Source organism: Petaurus breviceps, unplaced genomic scaffold (assembly GCF_028583685.1).
Source record: "Petaurus breviceps papuanus isolate PSGF00001 unplaced genomic scaffold, PetGlider_PUasm1.0 91133, whole genome shotgun sequence".
Lineage (NCBI taxonomy): Eukaryota > Metazoa > Chordata > Mammalia > Diprotodontia > Petauridae > Petaurus > Petaurus breviceps.
Window position 1 is genome coordinate 68,643,780 of NW_027187419.1, and position 22,879 is coordinate 68,666,658.

The 22,879-nt window shown below is 39.3% G+C and overlaps 1 protein-coding gene and 1 pseudogene across 12 annotated transcripts in view; one reads left to right on the forward strand and one right to left on the reverse strand.

The window, feature by feature from the left end:
• LOC138155417 (biogenesis of lysosome-related organelles complex 1 subunit 2 pseudogene) overlaps nt 1–22,879 on the forward strand; it is a 964,561-nt pseudogene that overhangs the window by 637,643 nt on the left and 304,039 nt on the right.
• Nucleotides 1–22,879, reverse strand: part of STARD13 (StAR related lipid transfer domain containing 13) — a 750,493-nt gene that overhangs the window by 197,574 nt on the left and 530,040 nt on the right. The window contains exon 1 of one of the 12 annotated variants that reach the window (XM_069080655.1): nt 8,997–14,463. The exons of 10 other annotated variants lie outside the window; for them this stretch is intronic. In XM_069080655.1, coding sequence (XP_068936756.1) covers nt 8,997–9,165 — 169 coding nt within the window. In that variant the 5' untranslated portion in view covers nt 9,166–14,463. One more of the 12 variants, XM_069080666.1, reaches the window with a different exon arrangement.

Sequence of the window (22,879 nt, forward strand, 5' to 3'; positions counted from 1 at the left end):
ACACACACACACACACACACACACACACACACACACACACACACACAGCACATATCACAGACTGTAGTAATATATTAAGGCTGCCAATAGAAAACAAAACAAAACAAAACAAATTCTCCCAATGAAGCATTTATAGACTGAAGATACATAATGATTGCTTATTTCATGGGGAAACTAAATTTATTTCGCAAAACTAAATTCTTTTGACTTTCTTTCTTCAGACCTAGTGGGAGAGGCCTCATAACCAGAAATATCTTAAAACCACAAAGCCAAAATTCACTCCGGGCAACTATCCTCTTCATGTCCTACTCTACTGCATCCTCTCCCCAACTAAACATATTCTCACATTACCTCCAGCCACCTAACAACCCCCTCATGGTTTCCTGTTCTTTTCCTGCTGAGAGCCCCCTCCATCCCTGCAGCAATGGAATATTCCACATTAGCTAAGCTCTTCTCTGAACACATGCAAGGTCTCATACGTATTATAGCTTTAAATATAGACAATGCCAATGAGTAAGAAGAGTCCTTTGATCTCCACTCTTCACTAAATTATCATCTCTAGGGCCAGTCAAGCCCATTTCTGAGTCCCTGAAGGTCAAAGCAGAATTCGGGGAAGCCTTGCCATGGATGTGGAAACAACGAACAAAATGTTCTAAAAACACTTGTTCACCATGATCCCTTGGCCCCTTTTTCATCATCTAGGCCAAGGAGACAGTGTACTATAAGGGAAAGAATGCTAGCCTTGGATCCAGAGAGTTTTTGTTATATCCTTCTACAGACCCTTAATAACTTTGCAACCCTGGGCAACTCACCCACTCTCTGAGAGTTTCTTCATCTGTAAAATGGACCAATTACATCAAATGAGATGATATATTTAAAGAGTTCCAAAAAAGTACTATATAAATGGGATTTACATGTGGGATGAGGAACAATCCTGTAGATCACTACAAGGTTCTTAACCTTTTTTTTCCTTATATCACTCAGAAGTCTGGTGAAGCCCATGGACCCCATCTCAGAATAATGTTTTTTTTTTAATTCATAATTGAAGAAAATGTTAAATTTTAATTAGAGGTTAGTGAAAATAAAGATGTATATTTTTCCCCTATTCAGGTTCATGGACCCTTTGAAATCTATCCATGGACTCTCCCAGGGTAAGAACTCCTAATCTAAGTGAACAGCCCAAGACAAGAATTCTGTAATGGTGGCATCAGTCTAGTCAAAATTCAAAACATTCAGAAGACACATTTTTAGATCTTAAGTCAGCTTCTCAAGGTTTGGGTTGTAGTAGTGATATCCTGGAGAGACAGGTGAGGGTGAGACTCAAGAGGAAAGTAAAGACATAAATAATCCATCCGGAGCCCAGCTCCAGCCATCACAGTTGAGAAACTTCAGGGAAACAATAGTATTGAACCTATTAGACACATGTCCTCATATCCTCCCAAAATGGACTTATTCTATTTTTCCGCCAATGTCTGGGAAGAATCTGGTTTATGAGTTGTGTGTCTCCTCCTAAAAATCAGTATCTTCAATAATGGTGGCAAGGGCAATGTATCAGAGAAACCGAGCTAGAGCTGAGGATATCTAATCTAAACCCTTCATTTTATAGTTGAGGAAACTGAGATACAGGAATGGTGAAAACACTTGCCCAAGATCATTCAAGTAGTAAGAGAGATGAGATTTGAAATCAGGTCCTCTGACTCTAGTCAGTATTCTATTACACTACAATGCCTTCCCCAGCGAGGGGTAAAAGATATCCTTTTAGGTGAAATCCTGTGAATATGTGAGCATCAGAAATGAGTTGAGAGACTTTCCAGTGCTTGAAAAGCTGCAAAGGGCAGTAACTACTGATTGAAACTAGCTTGAATAATATTCCATTGTAAAGCATGTGTCTAGGCTGGAAGATGTGAGTGGCTTTTTGTGACTTTATATATTTGGGACTTGCTCGAATTTACTATTGGTAGCTAGACTAATTGGACCATTGTCTGAATGTGTGGATTTGAAGATCTCTCTTGTTTCCATTATTAATGAATAATGGAAACAGGGAAGAGAGAGGTAATTTTGCTTCTCCCTAACTTTCTGTTCTTCTAGCTGCACAGAAGATGATATAAGGCCATTTCTTTTGCAGACTTTCATATCGCTCTGATATTGGACTACTTTATTAGTCAAATCAATGAGCCAATCATGTGCCACTGTGCTAAACACTAGGGATACAAAAAGAGGCAAAGGACAGTCTCTGCCTTCAAGGAGCTCACAATTGAATGGAAGAGACAAAGAAACAAGTATGCATAAAGAAGCTATATACAGAATAAATAGGAAATAACAGAAGGAAGAGTTTCTGGGTCAGTCTCATTGAACAGAACTGGGGATACAGCAGGAATAGGAAACTGGTTTGAATCCCCCATATATACTCTGCATATGTGGCATTTCTACATAGATGGGGGAGGTGAGTTGTTTTTTTTTAAATGCAACCAAATGCTGCAGTTGTCTTGGCCCTAATACATGTTACAGAACCACAGAGGCAGAAAAACTACTGGTGAATTCACAAGAGAGATGGATAATATAAAAGATGGAATTTTAGTTGGGACTTAGTAAGCAAAGATGAAAAGGGAGAATATTCCTGGCATGGGGGAGAGACAGAGAAAATGGCTAGAGTCAAGCAATGGGGTGTCTTATTTGTGGAATAGCCAGGAAGCCAGTGTCACTGGATCAGAGAGAATATATTGGAGAGTAAAGTATAAGAAGACTGAAAAGGCAGAATAGGGCTATTTTATGAAGGGCTTTGAATGCTAAGCAGAATATCTTGTATTTGATCCAGGAGTTGCTAGAGAGACACTAGAGTTTAAGTAAGGAAGTCACATGGTCAGACTGGCACTTTGGGAAAATCACTTTAGTGGCTGACTGTAGGATAGATTGAAATGAAGTTTGGGGTTTTGGTGACCTGAAAAAAAAAAAACAGTTCCAACCTCTAGAAAACTCATTTTATCTTATCCAGTCAAGAATTATGAAGAATGACCCCCACTCTAGGGAATCAACTTTGGAATTGCCTCCCCCCCCCCAATAAGTAGTTCATCTCATAAGAAAATATACAATAAAGCTTTACATAAATTAATGTGAAAAGGGCTACATTTTCATTATGGAACAATTTCTAAGGATACATTTCATCTCTGGGAAAGAAAGTTCCCAATATCCTCTCATATCAGCATTATACCCTGGTTTCATCAGGGACCCAAATGATATTTTTACTGAGCTCTTCCACCCCTATACAAATGCATGTGCACTACAGTATCATGGTACTATCTTATCCTCTAGTGTCAATCTATAAGCTAGCCTCCATATTCCTCTCCCCTGAGTGTAAAGTATCCTTATAACTGGAACATCTCAGCTAAACTCCATACCTATATATTTCACCGAGATCAAATGAGGACCAAAATCCAAATGACCGTTTGTCTGATTTATTCTCGCTGGACTGTTCAGTATATTGATTCTCGTTGGACTGTTTAGTATATCGAACTGGCATTGCTCCAGTTCCTAATAGTGCTGTTGGGGTTTTCTGATCTGTGCTTCTAAATCTGTCAGTGACTCAAGAACTAAGAAAATGAAGGGACTTCAGGCACAAATGAAGAAAACTTGCTAGGATTTATTAAGAATTAAAATAGTATGGGGAGAGAAGATAAAAAGGATCCTTTTCCTCTTAAATCTACATCTTAAAGTGGTAGCCACTTGTATCTGCCCACATACCAGAATTTCTCCTCTACAATGAGGATATGAGAAGATCTGGGAACATAATCTTATTAAATGTAAAATTTAATGGTTATCTATGTCTACTTGGGTACCTCTTCATAAAAGCACTCAAAATAATGAAATTATGCTAATTTCTCCAGAGTCTCCGAGTATTTACATAATTGTGACTTAATGGGATTCAGTTTGCTATTGATGCTTTCCAACATTAGTCAATGCTAGCTAACTTTACTCTACCTCACTAACCACATTTTCTTGTACTTTTTGTTAAAAAGTATCCTTTATATGTTGTACTTCAGCCATGAGCTTTGAACAGCAAGAGTCTGACTCACTAAATATAAACCCATGACAGTTGCCATTTTATTTGCTTTAAAAAGAACCTGAGTAATCATTAATGCATTCTCATCATGGAGTCTAGGCTATTGCTCCACCCTAAAATTCTCCCAATAGTAACAGGGCGGGAAGGAAGGTCATCTACACCTTGTAAATATCATGCTGTCTCCTCCATCCCAGGTTTGGCAAAGAAAGCTGGGCAAATTCTCAAAACACTAGGCCATTAGGCAGAATTTCTATGTGCAGTAACAAACTACTGCTTCTTCTGTCCCCTGACAATGTTTAAAAATTGTTAACTTACTCTAGAGTCCTATGAGAAGAAAATTCAAAGAAAATGCAGTTTGATCTCTCACTAATCTCTTCAATGGATATCTGCATTTTTAAATCAGAAATGAATCTTTGTGAGAATAGGGGCACCTGTACAAGTCCATCCCCCAAGTCGTTTTAAAAGGGTTCTCTCTTGCCTTTGGCTGTCCCTGTAGGGCAACACACTAAATGAAGCCTCTTTATAGCACAGTGTTCTAAGAAAAAAAAATTATGTAAGTTTTTTTTTTTAATTATAAAGCTTTACTGATTAAGTTAGCATTCCAGATTAGACCTCCCCACTTCTTCCATTAAAATCCTACTAGACTATAGTGACCCACCCGTGGTACCAAAAAAGCACTGAAAGCAGAAAGGCCCACTATGGAAAACAAGGAAATACAAACAAATTACAAATATGGAAGAAGGGAGGAAGTATAGGGAGCCCTTCTTACTGTCATACAATATTTGTGTTTGAGTTGTCAGGGAAAGTGTTTATAGAATCAGTTCATCATGGAGCCACAGGATCATCTCTGAGCTGCTCTTAATCTTCACTTCTAGACTGTGGCTCCTAATACTTTGCTATTAAGATTCTTCCTACCTGCCTCCTTATTTTCTAGTGTGGCACAGATGAAAAAAATTTGGAATAGAAGTCAGAGGGATGAGGGTTCAAATCTCACTATCTCTATAGCATTGAACAAATGATCAGCTCCCTGAGCCTCAGTTTCCCCCCATGTAAAATGAGGCTAAGATCCCTTCTAGCTCTAAATCCATGATACCACAGATAAGGAAATTTAGGTCCATAAAGGTTCATTGCAGATCACTCAGCCATCTAGAAGAGCTAGAATCAAAACCCAGGCTTCCCGATTTTCCATCCTGGTGCTACCTTACCTATTAAGCCATGCTGCTTCTTGGATCACTGGGGCAGGAGAACTTTACTATAAATCTGCAGTGAACTATTTCATTTTATAGTCCTAGATAATTCTCTTTTAATGAAAAATAACTTCTGATCTGTCTTTTAAGTTTAGACTTGGATTTCCCAATATCAGTTTTCTTAAATTAGGGCACACTATAGCCAATATGATCTCTGCTTCCAGAAAACAGAAGGAGGATCCAACCCCAACTTACTTTTCCAAAGCCTCTTCTAAGCTGAGAAGCTAAAAGTGTCTTCTCAGTACTAGCTTACTCACACTTAACTCAGCTGGTGCCTACCTGTAAGGTGGGCAAGGAGTAGGCATCAATCCACTTTTCTCTCTCTTCCCTCCCCCACCTGCATACAAGAGTAAGGAAAGAGATAGGAATGACAAACTTCCACGAAGCAGAAGAACTTAGTTTTAATAACTCCCATAGTTTTAAATCAAGACTTTACTCTCTACAACTAGAAAAATCTATAGAGAAAAATAAATTAATGAGGAATTTAATTAATTAGTCAGGTAGGAAGGTAAAAAAAAATTTTTTTAGTAGACGAGTCAGTTTAGATTTTCCTAGGCTTTGAATAATTTTAATTCTGATCCTATGCCTCATCAGAATCCATTTTAGTGTTCCTCAACAAAAGCCTAAAAGTTGTTGATTCATTTCTATACTATTCACTGGTTATTTTACTGAAATAAGGTCAGGAGAGAGCAATTTCCTTATTACTGGTTACACTGTACACGACAGAAACAAAATTTTAAAACAGGCAGTTTTAAGTGCAGAGTCTAGAATTTCATTAACATAATGTGATCATTTTTCCATGATAGATCTGAATAGGATAGATGAAAATCTATATTCCTGAGTGACCATCAGTATAAAAAAATTTGTCGCTACTACCCATGTCATACACACTTAATAAACTGGGACTGATTATAAAACCATAAAAGTAATCTAACATCACTCACTAGGGGTGATGGCTATTCATGGAAAGCAAGTAAAATTTCCATACACTTGAGAAAATAAAACATGACTGGAAATCTCAAGTGTGAAGTTCTGAATCTGGGTCTGTAACATGACCATGTTCTTGGAGGATTCAATACTACATTCTGGACATAAAGTATATAAAGAAATAAAAGACTGGCCTTTTGACCTGTTATGTCCTAATCCAAAGGTGATTCACAGGGTCATAACTTTAACATTCATTGAATTAATTAAGATGCCTGGCAATAATCCAATGCAAACAAGTAATCCAATACAAAATTTGCATATTACCTGTTAGCTATGTTTCGTATTTTTGTTGTTGTTGTTGTTCAAACTTGTGATTTCAATTGTGGAATGAGTGGGAATTGTGGGTGAGGTAACTCCCCAAACCAATACAGACCAGCAACTATTCTCCAAATTATAGTGTTAGAAAATTGCCTGGGGCATTGAGAGGTTAAATGACTTAGCCAGCATAAGTCAGAATTTGCCAAAGGTAGGAAGGAACCCAGGTTTTCCTGACTGCAAGGCTGATTCTTTAGCAAATGCCTTTCCAAATTTCTATATTCTCATTCTTAATTCCTTTTCCATGCTCTACATTGTCTATTTTGCTGCAGTGGGTTATATTTACGATGCCAATCGCTAATTGCTATAGAATTTAAGAGTTGGTTTTAATCACGGGAGAACCGGAATTCTCTCTCATTTCCAAAGAGCTAAGTTCTTACTTTGGCCTTTCAGTTCTCCTAAGTACACACTAATATACCTAACTGAGGAAAACAAAATGACAGAGGGGAAGAAAAAGTGCTTGATTTAGAAGAGGACCCAGATTCAAATTCTGACTGTCATTTGCTACTTCTGTGACTTTAACCAAGACAGTCAATCTTTCCTGGCCTCAGTTTCCTCATCTATAAAATGAGGACGTTGAATGAGATAACCTCAAAAGTATCTGAAGACTCTGAATCCAGGATCCTAATATTTGTAGTCATAAGGATGAGATTTCCCCCAATTTTCAATCAGATATTTTAAGCAAGGATCTATACACCAACTGATGAGCATATGACGGCCAACAGAAGATCAAATGAGAATATGTGCAGAACACTTTGAACACTTTAAAGCCTTATATGAGAAACAGCTATTATCAGTCGTCTTCAAATAAGTAAATACATCACCTCATATTCTAAAAATTAATCGACATTTAGATACGTTTCTAGGAAATTCACTAAGCTGAATTTTTAAATGACAAATATGGATGGACACTGGCAAAAATGGAGCCTACCAACTGTCAGAATTATCAAACACAATGTTGATAACAGCATGTTGTAAAGCAACTTTTTTTGTAGTTCTTAAAATCGAGCTACTTCTGAAATTGTGTCTAATGTATTTTCAAGCCAACCCACAGGGAAGTAATTCTTTTTTTCTTTCTATTCAATCAAGATTTGTACACAGGGTTTATGGAATGACATAATATCCTTCCTGAAATCAGACCTGCATGGAGGACCAGTATCCTTCACACATCACCGGTTCCTGAAACTTCACAAACAATTCCTAATTTCCAAGGAAACAATCTCATCAAATGCTAGCTACAAGAATATATATATTGTTCATTTTGGATACATTACAATAAGATCCTAATCCAACTAAGATCCTAATCCAATTTCCCTCTCAAAATTGAATTTCCCTTGGAAGGACTGCATATTTTCCAAACCCACACATTAATTGGTCACTATTTTATTAACAGACACTAGAAATCAGTGGCCTTTATATTTCACTATTTTTAACTGAATTACCAGTTTCAGTTTTTTGGGTGTTATTAACTGATTATTTAAGGAAAAAGAAATCAGAAAAGAGCTTCTTAAAGAAAAGAGAAAGAAAGGAATCACATTCCAATTTTCATTTCCTCTTTCAACTTTCTTCCATATGTTAAAGTTTCCTGGAGATGGGCGAGCTTTAAGGACCTTTCCTATTGATCTCCCTTTCAAGCGGAAAAAAGACTCACCTAGGAAGCTTGTAATCAATATTCTCCCACCTCTGCTTCAGGAAGGCAATTAAAGCAGCTCATAGCTTGCTCTCATAAAAGGTCAAAGGAGTTGTTTTGAACCTGGCCTATGCATTTAATCCTTTCCCAGAAATAAAAAGACAGTAAGTCTGTCACAACTGCAGAGATAAATAGTACAAACAGTCAAAGAATGTTCAGTCAGTTGACAACTTTGTAGACTTCCGACAGAGCTCTTCTCATCCTCCTACCTCCAAAGATTTCCTATAACATCAGGGCAGGGCTCTCTTTCTCTCCCTCTCTCTCCTCCCCCTTTTCTTGGATTAAAATAAGGGTCTGCTTATTTAAGAACCAGGGTTGGGGCTTTAAATGTGGTCATGGTAAGAAACGTCCAGCAAAACGCCAAACCCAACCAGGCAAGGAGAAACCTTGCCCGCTTGTCTTGCTGACATCCACGGTCAAGTTCTGGAAAGCGTTTCAGGAGTCCCTGTCCTCTACCTGGGCGCTCGCTGTTTCTGTTTACCTGGCAGCGTCCAGCTGTCATCGCCTGCTGAGAGCAGGAGCCCCAGCCGGGTCAGAGGAGACAGAGACTCATGTGCAGCCCGGGGGCACCCCGCAATCCGGCAGGCAAGATCCAGGCAGGCACACCTTGCAAAATCAAAGTGCTTTCCAAGGCCAGCTGGCCAAGGGAGAGGGAAGCCTGGCGCAGGTGTCCCCTCCTCTCCCCTCCCCAGTCACTCACCTTGTTGGATTTTGGTCACTAACTGTTGGCGCGCGAGGATCCTGCTCATCCTGTAACGAGAGCGCCTCATCTTCTGATCCAGCCGCAAGTACATCTCCTGGCCCTCGGGGGTCATGGGATTGAGATAGTAGCAGCCAGAGCCCGGGGTCCTGGGGGCCTGCCTGAACATCTCCGCGGCTTTCTTTCTTTTTCTCTCTCTTTTTTTCTTTTTCTTTTTAACCTGCCACCCCCAGTCTTTTGCGCCGCTGCTTCTAACTTTACTCACAGTAGTGCAAAGGCAGCAAGCCCGGGAGAGACGCACAGAACCAGTCTTTTTTTTTTTTTTAAAGGAAAAGAAAAAAAAAAGGAGTGCCAAAAGCTACAACTCCCGAATTCCAGCCCCCCCCCGCCCCCCGGGCCCACACGTGACCCGAGGAGCCAATGAATGGAAGGGGGGAAAATGTGAAAGTACTCCCAAGTCAAGCTGGAAGAGCCGAGCCCAGGCTGCCGCTGGCGCTCCCGGCTCCCAGCCCTCCAGCTAGTAGGGCAAATGCAAACAGTGGAGTCGTGCCTCCCAGCTGACTAAGCAGCCAGAAGCCGCCGGCGGAGAATTTAAAAGAAAGGAGCGGGGGTGGAGGGGGAGGAAAAACGGCTGGGCACTGGAACACCTGGCGGCTCAGCCGCCACCAGTTGCCAGTCTACCTGAAGCCAGGTCATCAGAGAGGGCTTCCTTATGCATTGTCCTCAATCAATGCAAAAATGGCTTCAAGCAATCGAAACAGCTGCCTTTCATCAACAAGATGTGAACCATTAAAGTTTTTTCAGTTAGAAAACAACAGCAACAAACTTGCACTGCATTAATACCAGAAGAAAAATTACAAAGAATTAAAGAATGGGACACCCAGAAGAGAGCTTGGAGACCAGAGTGTCTATTTAAAGAATAATGTTCCCCACATTTCCCTTTTTCCTCTTCTTTGATTCTACTACTTAATCGATATTTAATTCTCTTTACTACGACATTTACTTAACATTTATGAAATGCCAGGAATTACAAACAATAATAATAGCTAACATTTATATATCACTTTACATATAAATAGGTCCTTTGAAGAAAAGTATCCCAAAAATGAGGTAAACCAGTTTCTGCCTTACAATTTAACAGATAAGGCGTAGAGCAATACCAGTAACACAGATTGGTAGGAGGGTGTCCTACCAATTCAAAGGATGAAAAAAATTGCTTGGGTGGGCCCAGGCAGGAATCAAGAAAGTCTCCTTGGAGGAGGTGGCACTTGATGAGAGGATGGAGGAATAAGGGAAAAAGGAATGGCATGAGCCAAACCAAGGAGGCAGGAAAAGTACAGGGTGTGTTCAGGAACTGAGAGTAGTTCAGTTTGGCTGAAGCAAAGGGTACATGTAGGAGAGTAGTGGGAAAAAATATTTTTCTTCCCCCCACTCCCTATAACATTCTGTTTGATGTGAAAAGCAGCCAAGTCTGTAGCAGTTATGTTATAGGATTCTGTGTATGGGGCTTAGTGAAAAAGGCACTTTCGACGAGTATACAGCCAAGCTGGCCTTTCATTTGTCTGGCTCAAAGTTAAACATAGCTTGGTCTCAGGTTTATAGTCCAAACAAAGAAAAGCTCCCAATTTAAAGCTTAGAAAAGCCTAAATCAAGACATCAGCACCTCTGTATGACAAAAGGCCCTCCAGCTGCAGTCAGCCTTCACATCTCCTCTTGCTGCCTTTTTATGCTAGCTCCACTGAAAACCAAATCAGCCTTGAGTTCTTTTCCACAGGGGGTCACACAGTGCTGATCTAGAACTCATAATAGGAATTCTAGACCCATTTTCTTTAGGGCAAGTTAATGAGACAATCAAGGACCTAGCATAGAGCATGCCCTTTAACTGATAACTGTAACAGTTGGTGTTCTCCAAAGGTTATGTAAATGCTATATTTCAGACTCAGAATCAGATTTGGGAAGGGAGAAAGCATCAATTGCTGACAACTTTTTTAAAGAAATTAAGAATTGAAGAGAATGGGGAACTGGGATGGGGGGGGATGGGATGGGAGAGAGAGATGGGTGAAGGAAGGAGACAGGGAAAGGGAAGGGAAAGAGGGAGAGAGGGAAGGAAGGAGAAAGAGAGAGACAGAGTTTTAAGGCAATTTAAATATATTTATCAGCAGGTGGAAAGGAACCAGAGGAAAAGAAGAGAATAAAGGTACATAAGAGAGAATGAATGATGAATAAGGTCCTAGAAGTTGTAAGAGAGGGAATGGAATAAAAATATTATTTTAGGGGCCATCTCCTCTGCAGTGACAAAAAGAAAAGAAATCATGTACTTCAATTGCTGAGAAATGCTGAGGAATAGGAAAAGGAGAGCAAAGGGAGGGGGAGATAACATCCAGAGGACTCAATTTTAGTAAAGCAAGGGGCAAGGTGATCTGCTTTAAGTGGGTCTAAGGATGTATTTAGATCCTTAAGCAATCAAATAGAGATTATTATCTATAAGGTAGCTTGAACTGAATTGAACAAGTCTAATGTTTCATTAGTCAGGAGAACACATAAATGAAGTTCAATTCAAAGAATGTATGTTATATTATATGCTATTGAGTTGGACCCCATGGGGTCACGGCCCACAAAGTTTAAGAATCTCTGAAGGTGTTGCTGGTGGAAAAAGTTTAAGTCCTAGGGATACTATATGATCTAGTGTATAGTTAATGTTATAATGGAAAATCAATCCATTTATTAAGCAGCTATGATATTTGCCAGGTACTATGCTAAATGATGGGGATACAAAAGGAGACAGAAGAGAGTCCCTGCCCTCATGAAATTGACAATTTAATCAGGGGGACAACACATAAGCAAATATCTACAAAGCATACTATATACAGAATAAATAGGAAATAACACAGGGAAGGCACTGGAATTAAGAGGAGTTGGAGAAGGCTTCCAGAAAAAAAAGGAGAGGGATTTAAAGGAAACCAGGGAGGTTAGTGGGCAGATCAGAGAAAGGAGCATTCCAATCATGGGGCACAGCCAGAAAAAAAGCCCATATTCCTTGCATGTATAAATTGAACAAGTTAGTCACTGAAGCCCCTTCCAGCTCTCAAATTCTGTAATTAAGTGAATAAAATTCTAACTAAAAGTGACTGAATTTGGATTGAGATACTTAAGGAAGTAAAATTTCTTATATGACTTTACAGGCCCAGTATTTGAAACTTTAGCAATTGAATTCATGGTACTAATTAATGAATTAGCAGGTTCAAGGTGATTATAGGCAACGTGGACATGGTATTGAGATGGTTTGGGGAATGGAGGGCAGCTGAGGAAATTCATGTTTAGATGGCCTCAAACTTGTCCTTTATGTCATACATTTGTTGATTTAGAACTAAGGGACCTTGAATGTCACCTAGTCTAACCCTCACATTTTTCAGATGAGGTCAACAGAAGTAAATTGCTTAAAATCACATAAATAGATAGCAGAGGGGAGATTTGAACCCAAGTCTTTCTTGCACTGTACAACACCGTTTCACGTATTTTTGTATTAATCCTAATTCTCCTACCACTCACCCTCCATTAGACTATAAAACCCTTGAGTGTTTCTTTTTTCATCTGGCCACTGGACCCAGATTGCTCCGGAGGAGAAAATAAGGCTGGTGACTTTGTGTAGCCCTCTCTCACTTAAATCCAATTCTCTTGCATGTCATGTCATCACCTCCATGATTTCCTGGTCCTCTTTCAGAGTGATGGACAAACAACAACAATGTTTTGCACATTTGAGTTGCCCAAGGTCACACACCAAGGCTGTGTCAGAGGTTGGATTTGAACTTGAAATTTTTCTGTTTCAAAGGCAAGTTATCTATCCATTACTACCCACACACTGTGGGCAGCTAGGTGGCACAGTGGATAGAGCACTGGGCCTAGAGTCAGGAAGACTTATCTTCCTTAGTCAAATCCAACCTTAGACACTAGCTATGTGACCCTAGGCAAGTCACTTAACCCTGTTTGCCTCTAGTTTCCTCATCTAAATGATCTGGAGAAAGAAATGGCAACCCACTCTAGTATCTTCACCAAGAAAACTCCAAATGGGGTCATGAAGAATCAGATAGGACTAAACAACAACAAACTACTATGAAAAGATGTCACCACTGTGGACTGTCTGAAAGCATGGAGGAAGAGCATATTTATGACTGCCAATGAAGAATGCCTCAATGCAGTAGTATGATAAAACTACAAGATCTCCAGGAAAGGCAATCATCAGTCTTGTCTGCGTTGATCCATTTCTCTTTAATCAGGACCTAACACTAGATCAGGGGTTCTTAATTATTTTTTTTTCCTATCATGGGACCCTTTGGCAATCTGATGAAGCATATTTTCTTGAAATGCTCACAAATGTTTTTAAATTCATAAAATATACAGGATCACAAAGGAAATCAATTCTATTGAAATAGTTACCAATATATTTTTAAAAATGTGAACCTGCTGATATCTAGTCAGAGATATCTAGATTAAGAACCCTGTACTAGATAGCTTCTATATATCTAGGTTGACTTCTAACATTCTGGGATTAACCCTGTCATAGTAACCATGTAACTAGGACAGGCATCTTGCTTCCCATCACTTTTGCATTCAAAAGTAGCAAGGAACATGGAGAATTTAGGAAAGGAAGGGAATAAGCATTTATTAAGAACCTACTATGTGCCAGGTACGATCCTAAGTTCTTTATACATATCCCATTTAATCCTTAAAATGACCCTGTAAAGTAGGTACTATTATTATCCCATTTTCAAGTTGAAGAAACAGGCAGAGGTTAAGTGACTTATCCAAGGTCACAGAGCTAGTAAATGTCTGAGGCTAGATTTGAACTCCAGTCTTCTTGACTCCAGACCTAACACTGTCCACAAAGTCATCTAGTTGCCTCTGAATTTGGGGGATTAAGGAGAAAATTGGATGAGAATTGGAGAATTTATTGGGGGAATAGTAGAGAGAATTCTGGAGAAAACATAGAGTAGTCATATTCTGGCACCTGTATTTCAAAGCAAATGAGCCTTTATTACCATTATGAATGCTGTATTTCATCTCTTTAGCTGCATTTTCAAAATGAATGTGTACTGACTCTTTTTTGAGAAGCACTGCAGTATCTAGGAGTCAAATTATGAAGAAAAGCACTGTACGTTCTTTCTACATAAGACTGAAGGTCTTGGGGGTATTTTGCTCTGAAAGCCACAAGATTACAAACACTACATTCTTTGGGTTCACACAAATGCACTGAGGCACCAACATGACATAATATTCCACAGCAGCCTGGCAGTTATCGATGGACCCAGAATGAAAACAAATAAACACACAAAAGCATTCTCCTACTCCTGGTGGAAAGGATAAAGTCTCATTCTGCTAAAGTACAGTCAATGTATCAACAGTAGCTGCCCAAACATGGTGGATCAATACCCATCTCATTCCCCTGAGGAGCAGGAAGGAAATGGGAAATCTGAAGCCCTGGTTAACACCCCAAAGTTTCTGTAATTGAACACATTCCAAGGTATGATATTTGAACCTGGTGGGTGGCATTGCAGTCTAGTTAGCATGTAATTCTAGTGACCTACCGTAAGCATACTCTCCTGCTATGAAATTTAATATTGATGTTATATTTTTATATGAGAATCACTGGATATAAGTGGTTCTCTTCAAAGTTTTTTTTACAAGGACTTACATATTTTTCTTAAATGATGAGTGTGTCATTTATTTATTTATTTATTTATTTTAAGCAATCGGGGTTAAGTAACTTGCTCAAGGTTACACAGCCAGTTATTTCTGGGTGTGGTGCTGAGTGTCTGAGCCCGGGATTCGATCTCCAGGTCGTCCCAACACTGGAGCCGGTGCTCTTACTCGCTGAGCCACCTGGCCGCCCCTAAGCAATTGGGGTTAAGTAACTTGCTCAAGGTTACACGGCCAGGTGTTTCTGGGTGGGTGCTAAGTGTCTGAGCCCTGGATTCGATCTCCAGGTCTTCTCAACACTGGAGCGGGTGCTCTTACTTGCTGTGCAACCTGGCCACCCCGAGTGTGTCATTTAGATATCAGATTAATAACTTCTTGAGATCTCACTTCCTTTTTTTATCCCCAGTATAAAATTTATCTTTGCACTTATTGAATACTCATATTCCTTTTTGTCTGGGGGTATGGGGTGTAGACAAAGTAGCTTATGTAGTTTCCTGGTCTGGGGCCTTCTGACCCCAAACTGAGATAGGTAATACTTCTGATCTTTTGGATTGTAAGCTTGCCAGAGCTCCTTAGAAAATGTCCTGGGGAGATGACCACAAAAATGTAAGGGAAAACAATGTTGAAAGATTTCAGGCCTCTGATGCAGTGACCAATCATGACTTCAGAGCCCTGTGGTAAAGTGAACCTACCAGCTCTTGGCAGAGAGGTAACATACAACAGGGACAGTGAATGTGGCATATGTTTTCAGACATAGCCAATGGGGAGAAGTTGGTGATTAGTACTGAAAAAAAAAAGAATAATGTCAATGAAACATTAAAAGATGAACAGAAGGAAGTTCAGAAGGGGACACAAGCAATCAAGGCAATCATTTTCTTAAATTTTAACATACACTTTAAAAAAGCTCTGCTCTAACAAAGGTTCACAATTTTATGTACTAATCTCTTTTCTATTGTTCTTGGTGTAACAGTGGTTGAACTCACCTATAGGAGCTACACCTGGGAGTATATACAGAGCTGACTTACCTGCTTCCAGACAGACATGTGGGAATTGTGGCTTCTGTTTTGGGCTATGTGTGATTCAATGTTGAAGGGCTTAATGCTGAGGGTGATGAAGAGTCTACTTATTGGCCAATGAGTCAGAAGCAAAAATGACTCAGTGAATCTTTAAATGCTCTCTACAGACTAGGCCAGGGATATCTCAAGCTGCTTCTCATAAGGGGTGGAGGCAAGGGTGACCCCAGCAGCAATGCAGCCATGAGCACATGGCACATAAAGCAAGTGTCCTGTCTAGGCAAGCCTAAGACTGGGTGTGTGTGAACTGTTTCTTTTGTGTTTGTTCTTTCTTAAATATGTTGTTGTTGTTGATTGATTTGTGTCCAACTCTTCTTGACCCTTTTGTAGTTTTCTTGGCAAAGATACTGGAGTGGTTTGCCATTTCCTTCTGTAGCTCATTTTGCATATAAGGAAACTGAGGCAAACAGGGTTAAGTGTCTTACCCAGGGTCACACAACTAGTAAGTGTAAGTAAGTAAGGCCAGATTTGAATTCAGGAAGAGGAGTCCTTCCTGACTACAAGCCTAGCACTCTATCCACCAGGTTACCAACTGCCCCTTCCTAAGTTTAGGAGAATAATATCCTGAGATTTGTCTACGTTTGTAGGCAACTTTATGGAGTTCGAGAAGTCCAGAAGTCCTAAGTTTTTTTGTGCAGATCTGACTGACCCAGCAAAGGATGGCTAGCCCAGCCCCTCTTGTCAAAAGACATGGAACGGTTTTTTTGTGGACACTTGTAGTACAGAAGTGTAATGTAACAATACCTATTACAGTAGTCTCCAAAACTACTTTAGGTTCTTATGAGATTTAAGTATAAACATTCTAGGAATGTATAACTGTAGTTAGAAGTTAAGTTGCTGGATCCTGTTTTAAATGTTCTATGTACACTGTGCATCTTTTGTTTCTTTGAGTATTTCTTTTGTGTACAGAAAATAAATACCTATCTGATACCTTTACATTGTGCACTGAGTGCTTTTTACGTTCTCCTCTGTACTCCAGGTTAATTTTTTATTTTTTGTCAATCTCCCTCATAAAACATAGTACCTAGAATTGCACACAATCAGATTTGTTCTGACAGGCACAGAATATTGCTGTGGACTATATCACTGCTCTTAATCTGAACACTATACTTCTATAAAGGCAGCCAGGTGGTGAAGTGGATAGAGTGCCTGAGCTTCAAGTCAGGAAGATTCCTCTTCCTGAGTTCAAATCCAACCTCAGACACTTACTAGCTTTGTGACTCTTGTCAAGTCACACAACCTCCGTTTACCTTAATCTGCTGCAGAAGGAAATGACAAACCACTCCAGTATCCTTGCCAAGAAAGCCCCAAATGGGGTCACCAAGAGTCAGACATGGCTGAAATAACTGAACAACAATACTTCTAAAAAATGAAGAGAAATTATCCATACATAGATAAGAAAGGAAATGTTAGCAGACGAGCTCTCAGTGACTAGAGAAGGGTAACAGGCCCTTGAGGAGTCCCATTATTAACAAGTCACATGCTTTCATCATGACTGTCCCATTGGTGTAGTGCCTATTACAGACTAGGATATTTGGAAGGAAAGACACTCCTCATTCTTGCACAAACTGTCCAGATAGACAAACTGTGTCTATGTTTCTCTTATGGTTGTCATTTGTCCTTCATTCTCAAAGAGGACCAGGATGTTAGGAAGGTGATGCCACGACTTGCAAGTGAAATGGATTTAAGTGAGGGAGGTGTGTGCAAAGTCACTAGCCTTACTTTCTCCTCCAAAGCCATCTGGGTCCAGTGGCAAGATATAGATCAGGACAATTGGAGATGGCCCTTCTTTCATAGTGATGACAGTTTGGATGGGGAATGGGACGGGGTGGTATGAACCTAATTTAAGTTCCTTACTTCTCCTCCTCTGCCCATTCTCAAAGCTGGCCTGGTCTACTTCTACTGATTCATGGAACCAAATGCCACAGCAAACGGTCTAACTACAGCCAAAAGAACAACACTGAAGTTTGACCTTTAAACAAAATGTTTTCTCTTTAAAATTTCCAAGTTTGTCTCTTGATGGATGAACACAGATTAACGCCTGGTAGAATCTAGTTTACACATGGTCAAAGGCATGGAGTGCTCTTACTGAAGCCAGGAATCTCTCCTTGTGATTTCATCCTTCTCCTTTGCATACATTTCAACTTTATAAACACATCACAGAGAATCCAAAGTAATTCTGTCTCGTAGGCAACATAAGTGATAAGCTTAAAAAACTGATATCAGGAACTTTTTTTTTAGTTGCCAACTCTAGTCTACTTTTAGAATCTTTAACATAGACTACTTACTATTCATTTAAGGATGAATTCCAAAGGCATCTCCTCCAAGAACACTTCTATTAGTAACAAAGGATCTCTTACCATCACTTATGATCTAAACATTTGTAATCATACAATGATACATACATATGATAAACTTACAAACATATAATAGATGATTTTGTAGCTTAGATAATAGTACTGACATAAAATCTGCATTCATCCACAATATCTCCTATAATTGTCCCTTTAATCAATCAATGAACCTTTGTTAAGCACCTACTGTGTGCCAGGCATAGTGCTAAGCCCCAAGGATAAAAAAAAAGGCAGAAGGGATCCTGCCCTCAAGGAGCCTATAATCTAATGGAACCTTTAGGTATAGAACTTTTATTTTTTTGTTCAGATCTATGACTTCATCTGTCCAGAGAAATTCTGGTATAGAAACTCCCCTCCAGTGATGCACCTATAACAAAAAGCTTCAAAGAATTGCTTGGGGGTACTGAAGGATTAAATGTCCTGCCCAGGGTTGCACAATATGAATAGACTTGATGATTGGGAAGATCTAGGTTCAAAGTTGTCCCTCTATTCATTATGCTACACTGCCTCTCTATTTTTAAAATACTAGAATTGTTAAGTATAAAGAGATCTCAGAGATTAATTAGTCTGACCTCTACAGCCTCTATGGGAAAACTTTCAGAAAGGAACAGAAAACGCAGCACATTCATTCAACTTTTCAACTGTTCAGATTTTGAAGTTTTCTTATAGAGTCAAAATGTTTCTCCTTGTAACTTACAAACATTTGTCCTAGTTCTTCTCTGTGTAGTTATGCAAACTGTCTCATCCTTCCACATGAGAGCAATCATGTCACCTTCCCCCACATTTAATCTTCTCTCATCCAGAGAAAACATGCCCAGTTTTTTCAATTGTTCATTGTATGCCATTGTTGCAGACCCACTGCCTGACAATTATTTTGTTCAACTGACAGTCCTTCATAAAGCCTACTTGGTCATTCCAAAACTTTTTCGCTCCCCTTAACCCTTCAGCCTCACCCTTAGCTACTCCTACTTCTTATTTTACTGAGATCAAGGTCATCTGGACTTCACCTTCCTCAGTTCTCATCTCCCAAACCTCAAAAATGCTTCCCACTCATGTTGGAGGAAGTCCTCCTTCTGGTCAAAGGCAGCCCTTTCATATTGGCTGTTTTTACTGTCCTCTCCCAGATCCTCCAACTGTCTTTCATCACTCATGTTCTCTTTCCCTTATGCATTTTCACCCTCTTCCTCTTTACTGGCTCTTTCCTATCAGCCTACAAGTATCGTTGGGTCTCCTCCAGGGTAAGCTCCCTGTCTTAAGATCCTTTTTACTCCCTTCTTTCTGCCCCCTTTCGTTGTCAGTCTCTACTGTCTCCATTTGTTCACCACCTGTTCTCTTCTTGCTAATATGACTGTTGCCTCTACCACTGTACACAAGCTGACCTTTCTCTAAGGTCACCAGTGACTTGCTAATTGCCAACTATAATGGCTTTTTCTTGGTCCTCATCCTTCATGCCATTTCTACTGCATATGACAGCACTGACTGTCCCTCTCCCCCAACTTTTTCGTCTTTGATGTTCTCTTCCCCTGTGGCTCTCTCATGACATTGCCTTCTTATGTTCTTCCCCCTCTCTTTAATCACTTCCTCAGTCTTCTTTGGTTGTTGTTGTGCAGTTCAGTCATGTCAGACTCTTTGTGACCCCATTTGTGGTTTTTGTGGCAGAGAATACTGAAGTGGTTTGCCCTTTCCTTCTCCAGCTTATTTTTACAGATGAGGAAACTGAGGCAAATGGGGTTAAGTACTTGTCCAGGGTCACACAGCTATTAAGTGTCGGAAGCCAGATCTGAACTCATGAAGATTAGTCCTGATTTCAAGCCCAGTGTTCTATCCACTGTGACTCCTGCCCAGTCTTCTTTTAGGGCTCTTCTTTTTCCCTCCTGTCCCCTTTAAATGTAAATATTTCTCAGGGCTCTGTTCTCCTCTTTCTTCTTCTCTCTTGTTACTACCTTTACATTAATGACTCCAAAATTTTGTATTTTGTAGACTTTTCATCCTTTTTTTCCTGAGTTCCAGACTGATATTTCTAAGTGCTTCCTGGTCATCTCTATTTCTTCCTTCTCATGATTCCCCTATTTCTCTTAATTGGCACCAACATTCTGCCAGTCTTCTGTGCTTGAAACAATGATATTTGATTCCTTAGCCTTCAAAATCCCATTCAATCAACTGCCATATCTTGTTGGTTCTATCTCCCTGATACCTGTATGATCTATCCTCTCCATTTCATGTTCACTGTCTTCACCCTTCATTATTTTTCAGTCTTATTCCACTCTGATGCATCTCACACATCACTGCCAGATTTTTTTCTAATATAAAGAACTGAGTGTCATTCTATAGTTCAATAACTTGTAATGGTTTCCTATTGCCTCCTGAATTCTTTCAAAAGCCTTCCCAACCAACTACCTTCTACTTTTCCAAACAACTTGGGCTACTTGCTGTTTCCAGAGTATGTCCTTCATTTTGTTCCCTCCATTCCTTTATTGATGCTCTTCCCTATGCTCAGACTACTCTTTGCCTGTCTGTACATGTTAAAATCCTAGCATTCTTCACGACCCAGCTCAATGCCACCTCCTTGTAAAGGCTTCCCTGATCACTCTCCTCTCCCAAGTTACCTTTTGAGCACTTTGTTCATACATCTTTTACACATCATATACTATTTTTATTATTTCTTAATATACATGTTTTATTTCACTTTATTAGACTATAACTTCTTTGAAGGCAGGAATTGAATGTGTACCTTTGTTTCTTAGAATGTAGCATGATGCCTTCTCTAAAATAGGCACTCAAATGTTTATTGATTGAATTCATTTACTTGTGTGTATGGTGTGTGTTCCAACTGTGAGCAAGACAATGAACTACATATTATGAGCTGTCAATCTGCAAAACATATTCCCTGCCTCCCTCCTCACATTATTTCTGAGATAACCTCCCATTTATACTCTATGTTGTATGTTTATAGTTATTTATATGTTGTTTTCTCCATTGGGAGCAAGAACTGTGTTTTTGTCTTTTAATTCCCAGTACATAACATAGTTTGCGTGCTGAGACATAAAACATATGTGTTTAATAAACTCTTGTTGATGGACAATGAAAAAGGTAGTCATTGCCCACCTCAGAAATGTTACCATGGAGTAAATATGGAATCAAATCATGTTTAAAATGCACTGCTGAGGCCTGATGTTTAGAGGAATCTTATGATAAATATTTTTGTAAACTGAATGTTCAATCCCTGTCTATGTGTTTTATAAATCTATAATATATCAAATAAACTTAATTTTATATACTGGATATACTTAGAGTGGCATACAGTTTATTAGGATTTTAAGCTGATCTCAAGTCTAACTAAGTTGTCAGTTCAATAAGATGGTCTCATGAAGCCTGTGAACACTCAATAAATGTTGAAAAATCATGATGGCTTGTGAAATATCAGAGAAAGATGCTATAGGATTAATAATGCCAAGTGCTCCTCTCACATCTTTAAGTCAACCATCCCCTTGGAAAAATTCAGTTCAAGACACTCAAAACTATGGCAGAATTTTTTTCTCTCTCCTTATGGACACAAAGAGATTATCAATCTGTACTATAAGAACAGAAAGCAGTGAAGAAAAAGTAACAGTTGTAGAGAAGATCCCATAATTAGAGAAGTATTAAGAGCTTGAGCCCATGGCAAAATCCTCTGATATCAACAAGAGCTTTGGATTTAAGTGTCAGGGGAGGTTTGAGTGTGACAGAAGAGATGAATTTAAGGTTTTGGTTGGAGGAAAAAAGAGGTTTTTGGAGGAAATTGTTTTACCAGTGGTGGTTCAGGCATAATGAATGTTGTTTTTTGTTTACTTTAAAATGTATTCCATAAGGACAAGACCCCAAATGATTTCATAATATAGGATACTGTCCCCTATTCAGAGGATATAATGTTTAGCAGATTTCCCTGAATAGCAGAACAATACTTCATTTTATACAGTGTTTATAGTTGATAAAGTCCTTTCCTTACAACAACCTTGTGAGGCAGGAAGACTTAAGGCAGGTAGATGGCATACTGGTTAGGGTGCTAGATCTGGAGTCAGGAAAACCTCAGTTCAAATATGGTCTCAGATACTTACTAGCTGTGTGATCCTGGGTAAGCCACTTAATTTCTGTCTCCCTCAGTTTCCTCTGTAAAATATGGATAATAGGGCCTACCTCCCAGGGTTGTTGTAAGGATAAAATGAGGTAATATTTGCAAAGTACTTGGTAAACCTTAAAGTGCTATATAAACATTTGCTATGGTTCTTACTGTATTATTATCCCTGATTAAGAATGTTGAGAAAATAAAAGTTGACTTTCCCAAGATCACACAAATAGGGTAATGGTGGAATTAGATCCTGAATCAAGGTCTTAAAAAGCTCTACTTGTGATGTTCCTTTCAGTTAGGAGAAGAAAGAAGTATTGCTTCCTGGTGTATCTCTCTATTCCTTTTTTTTCCTAGAATATTCTCTCCTGTTAGTGCCCAATAGAAATATGAAAATTTTCTGACACTGAAAGAATATATATTTAATTTCTTTCCTGGGTCTTCAAAACATGATAACTTTCTAGTACTTCAGTCCTTTGTGTCCACAGACTAGTTCCTAAGAGTAAAGTCCCTCATATTGTAGCCTCCCCAATGCTTAATGTTATAGACAAATCAAATAATCAATCAGTTATTTGTTTCTCATCTAACCCACAAAGACCAACAGTAATCTATCACAGAGGGGCAGGTAGGTGGCACAGTGAATAGAGCACTGGCCCTGGA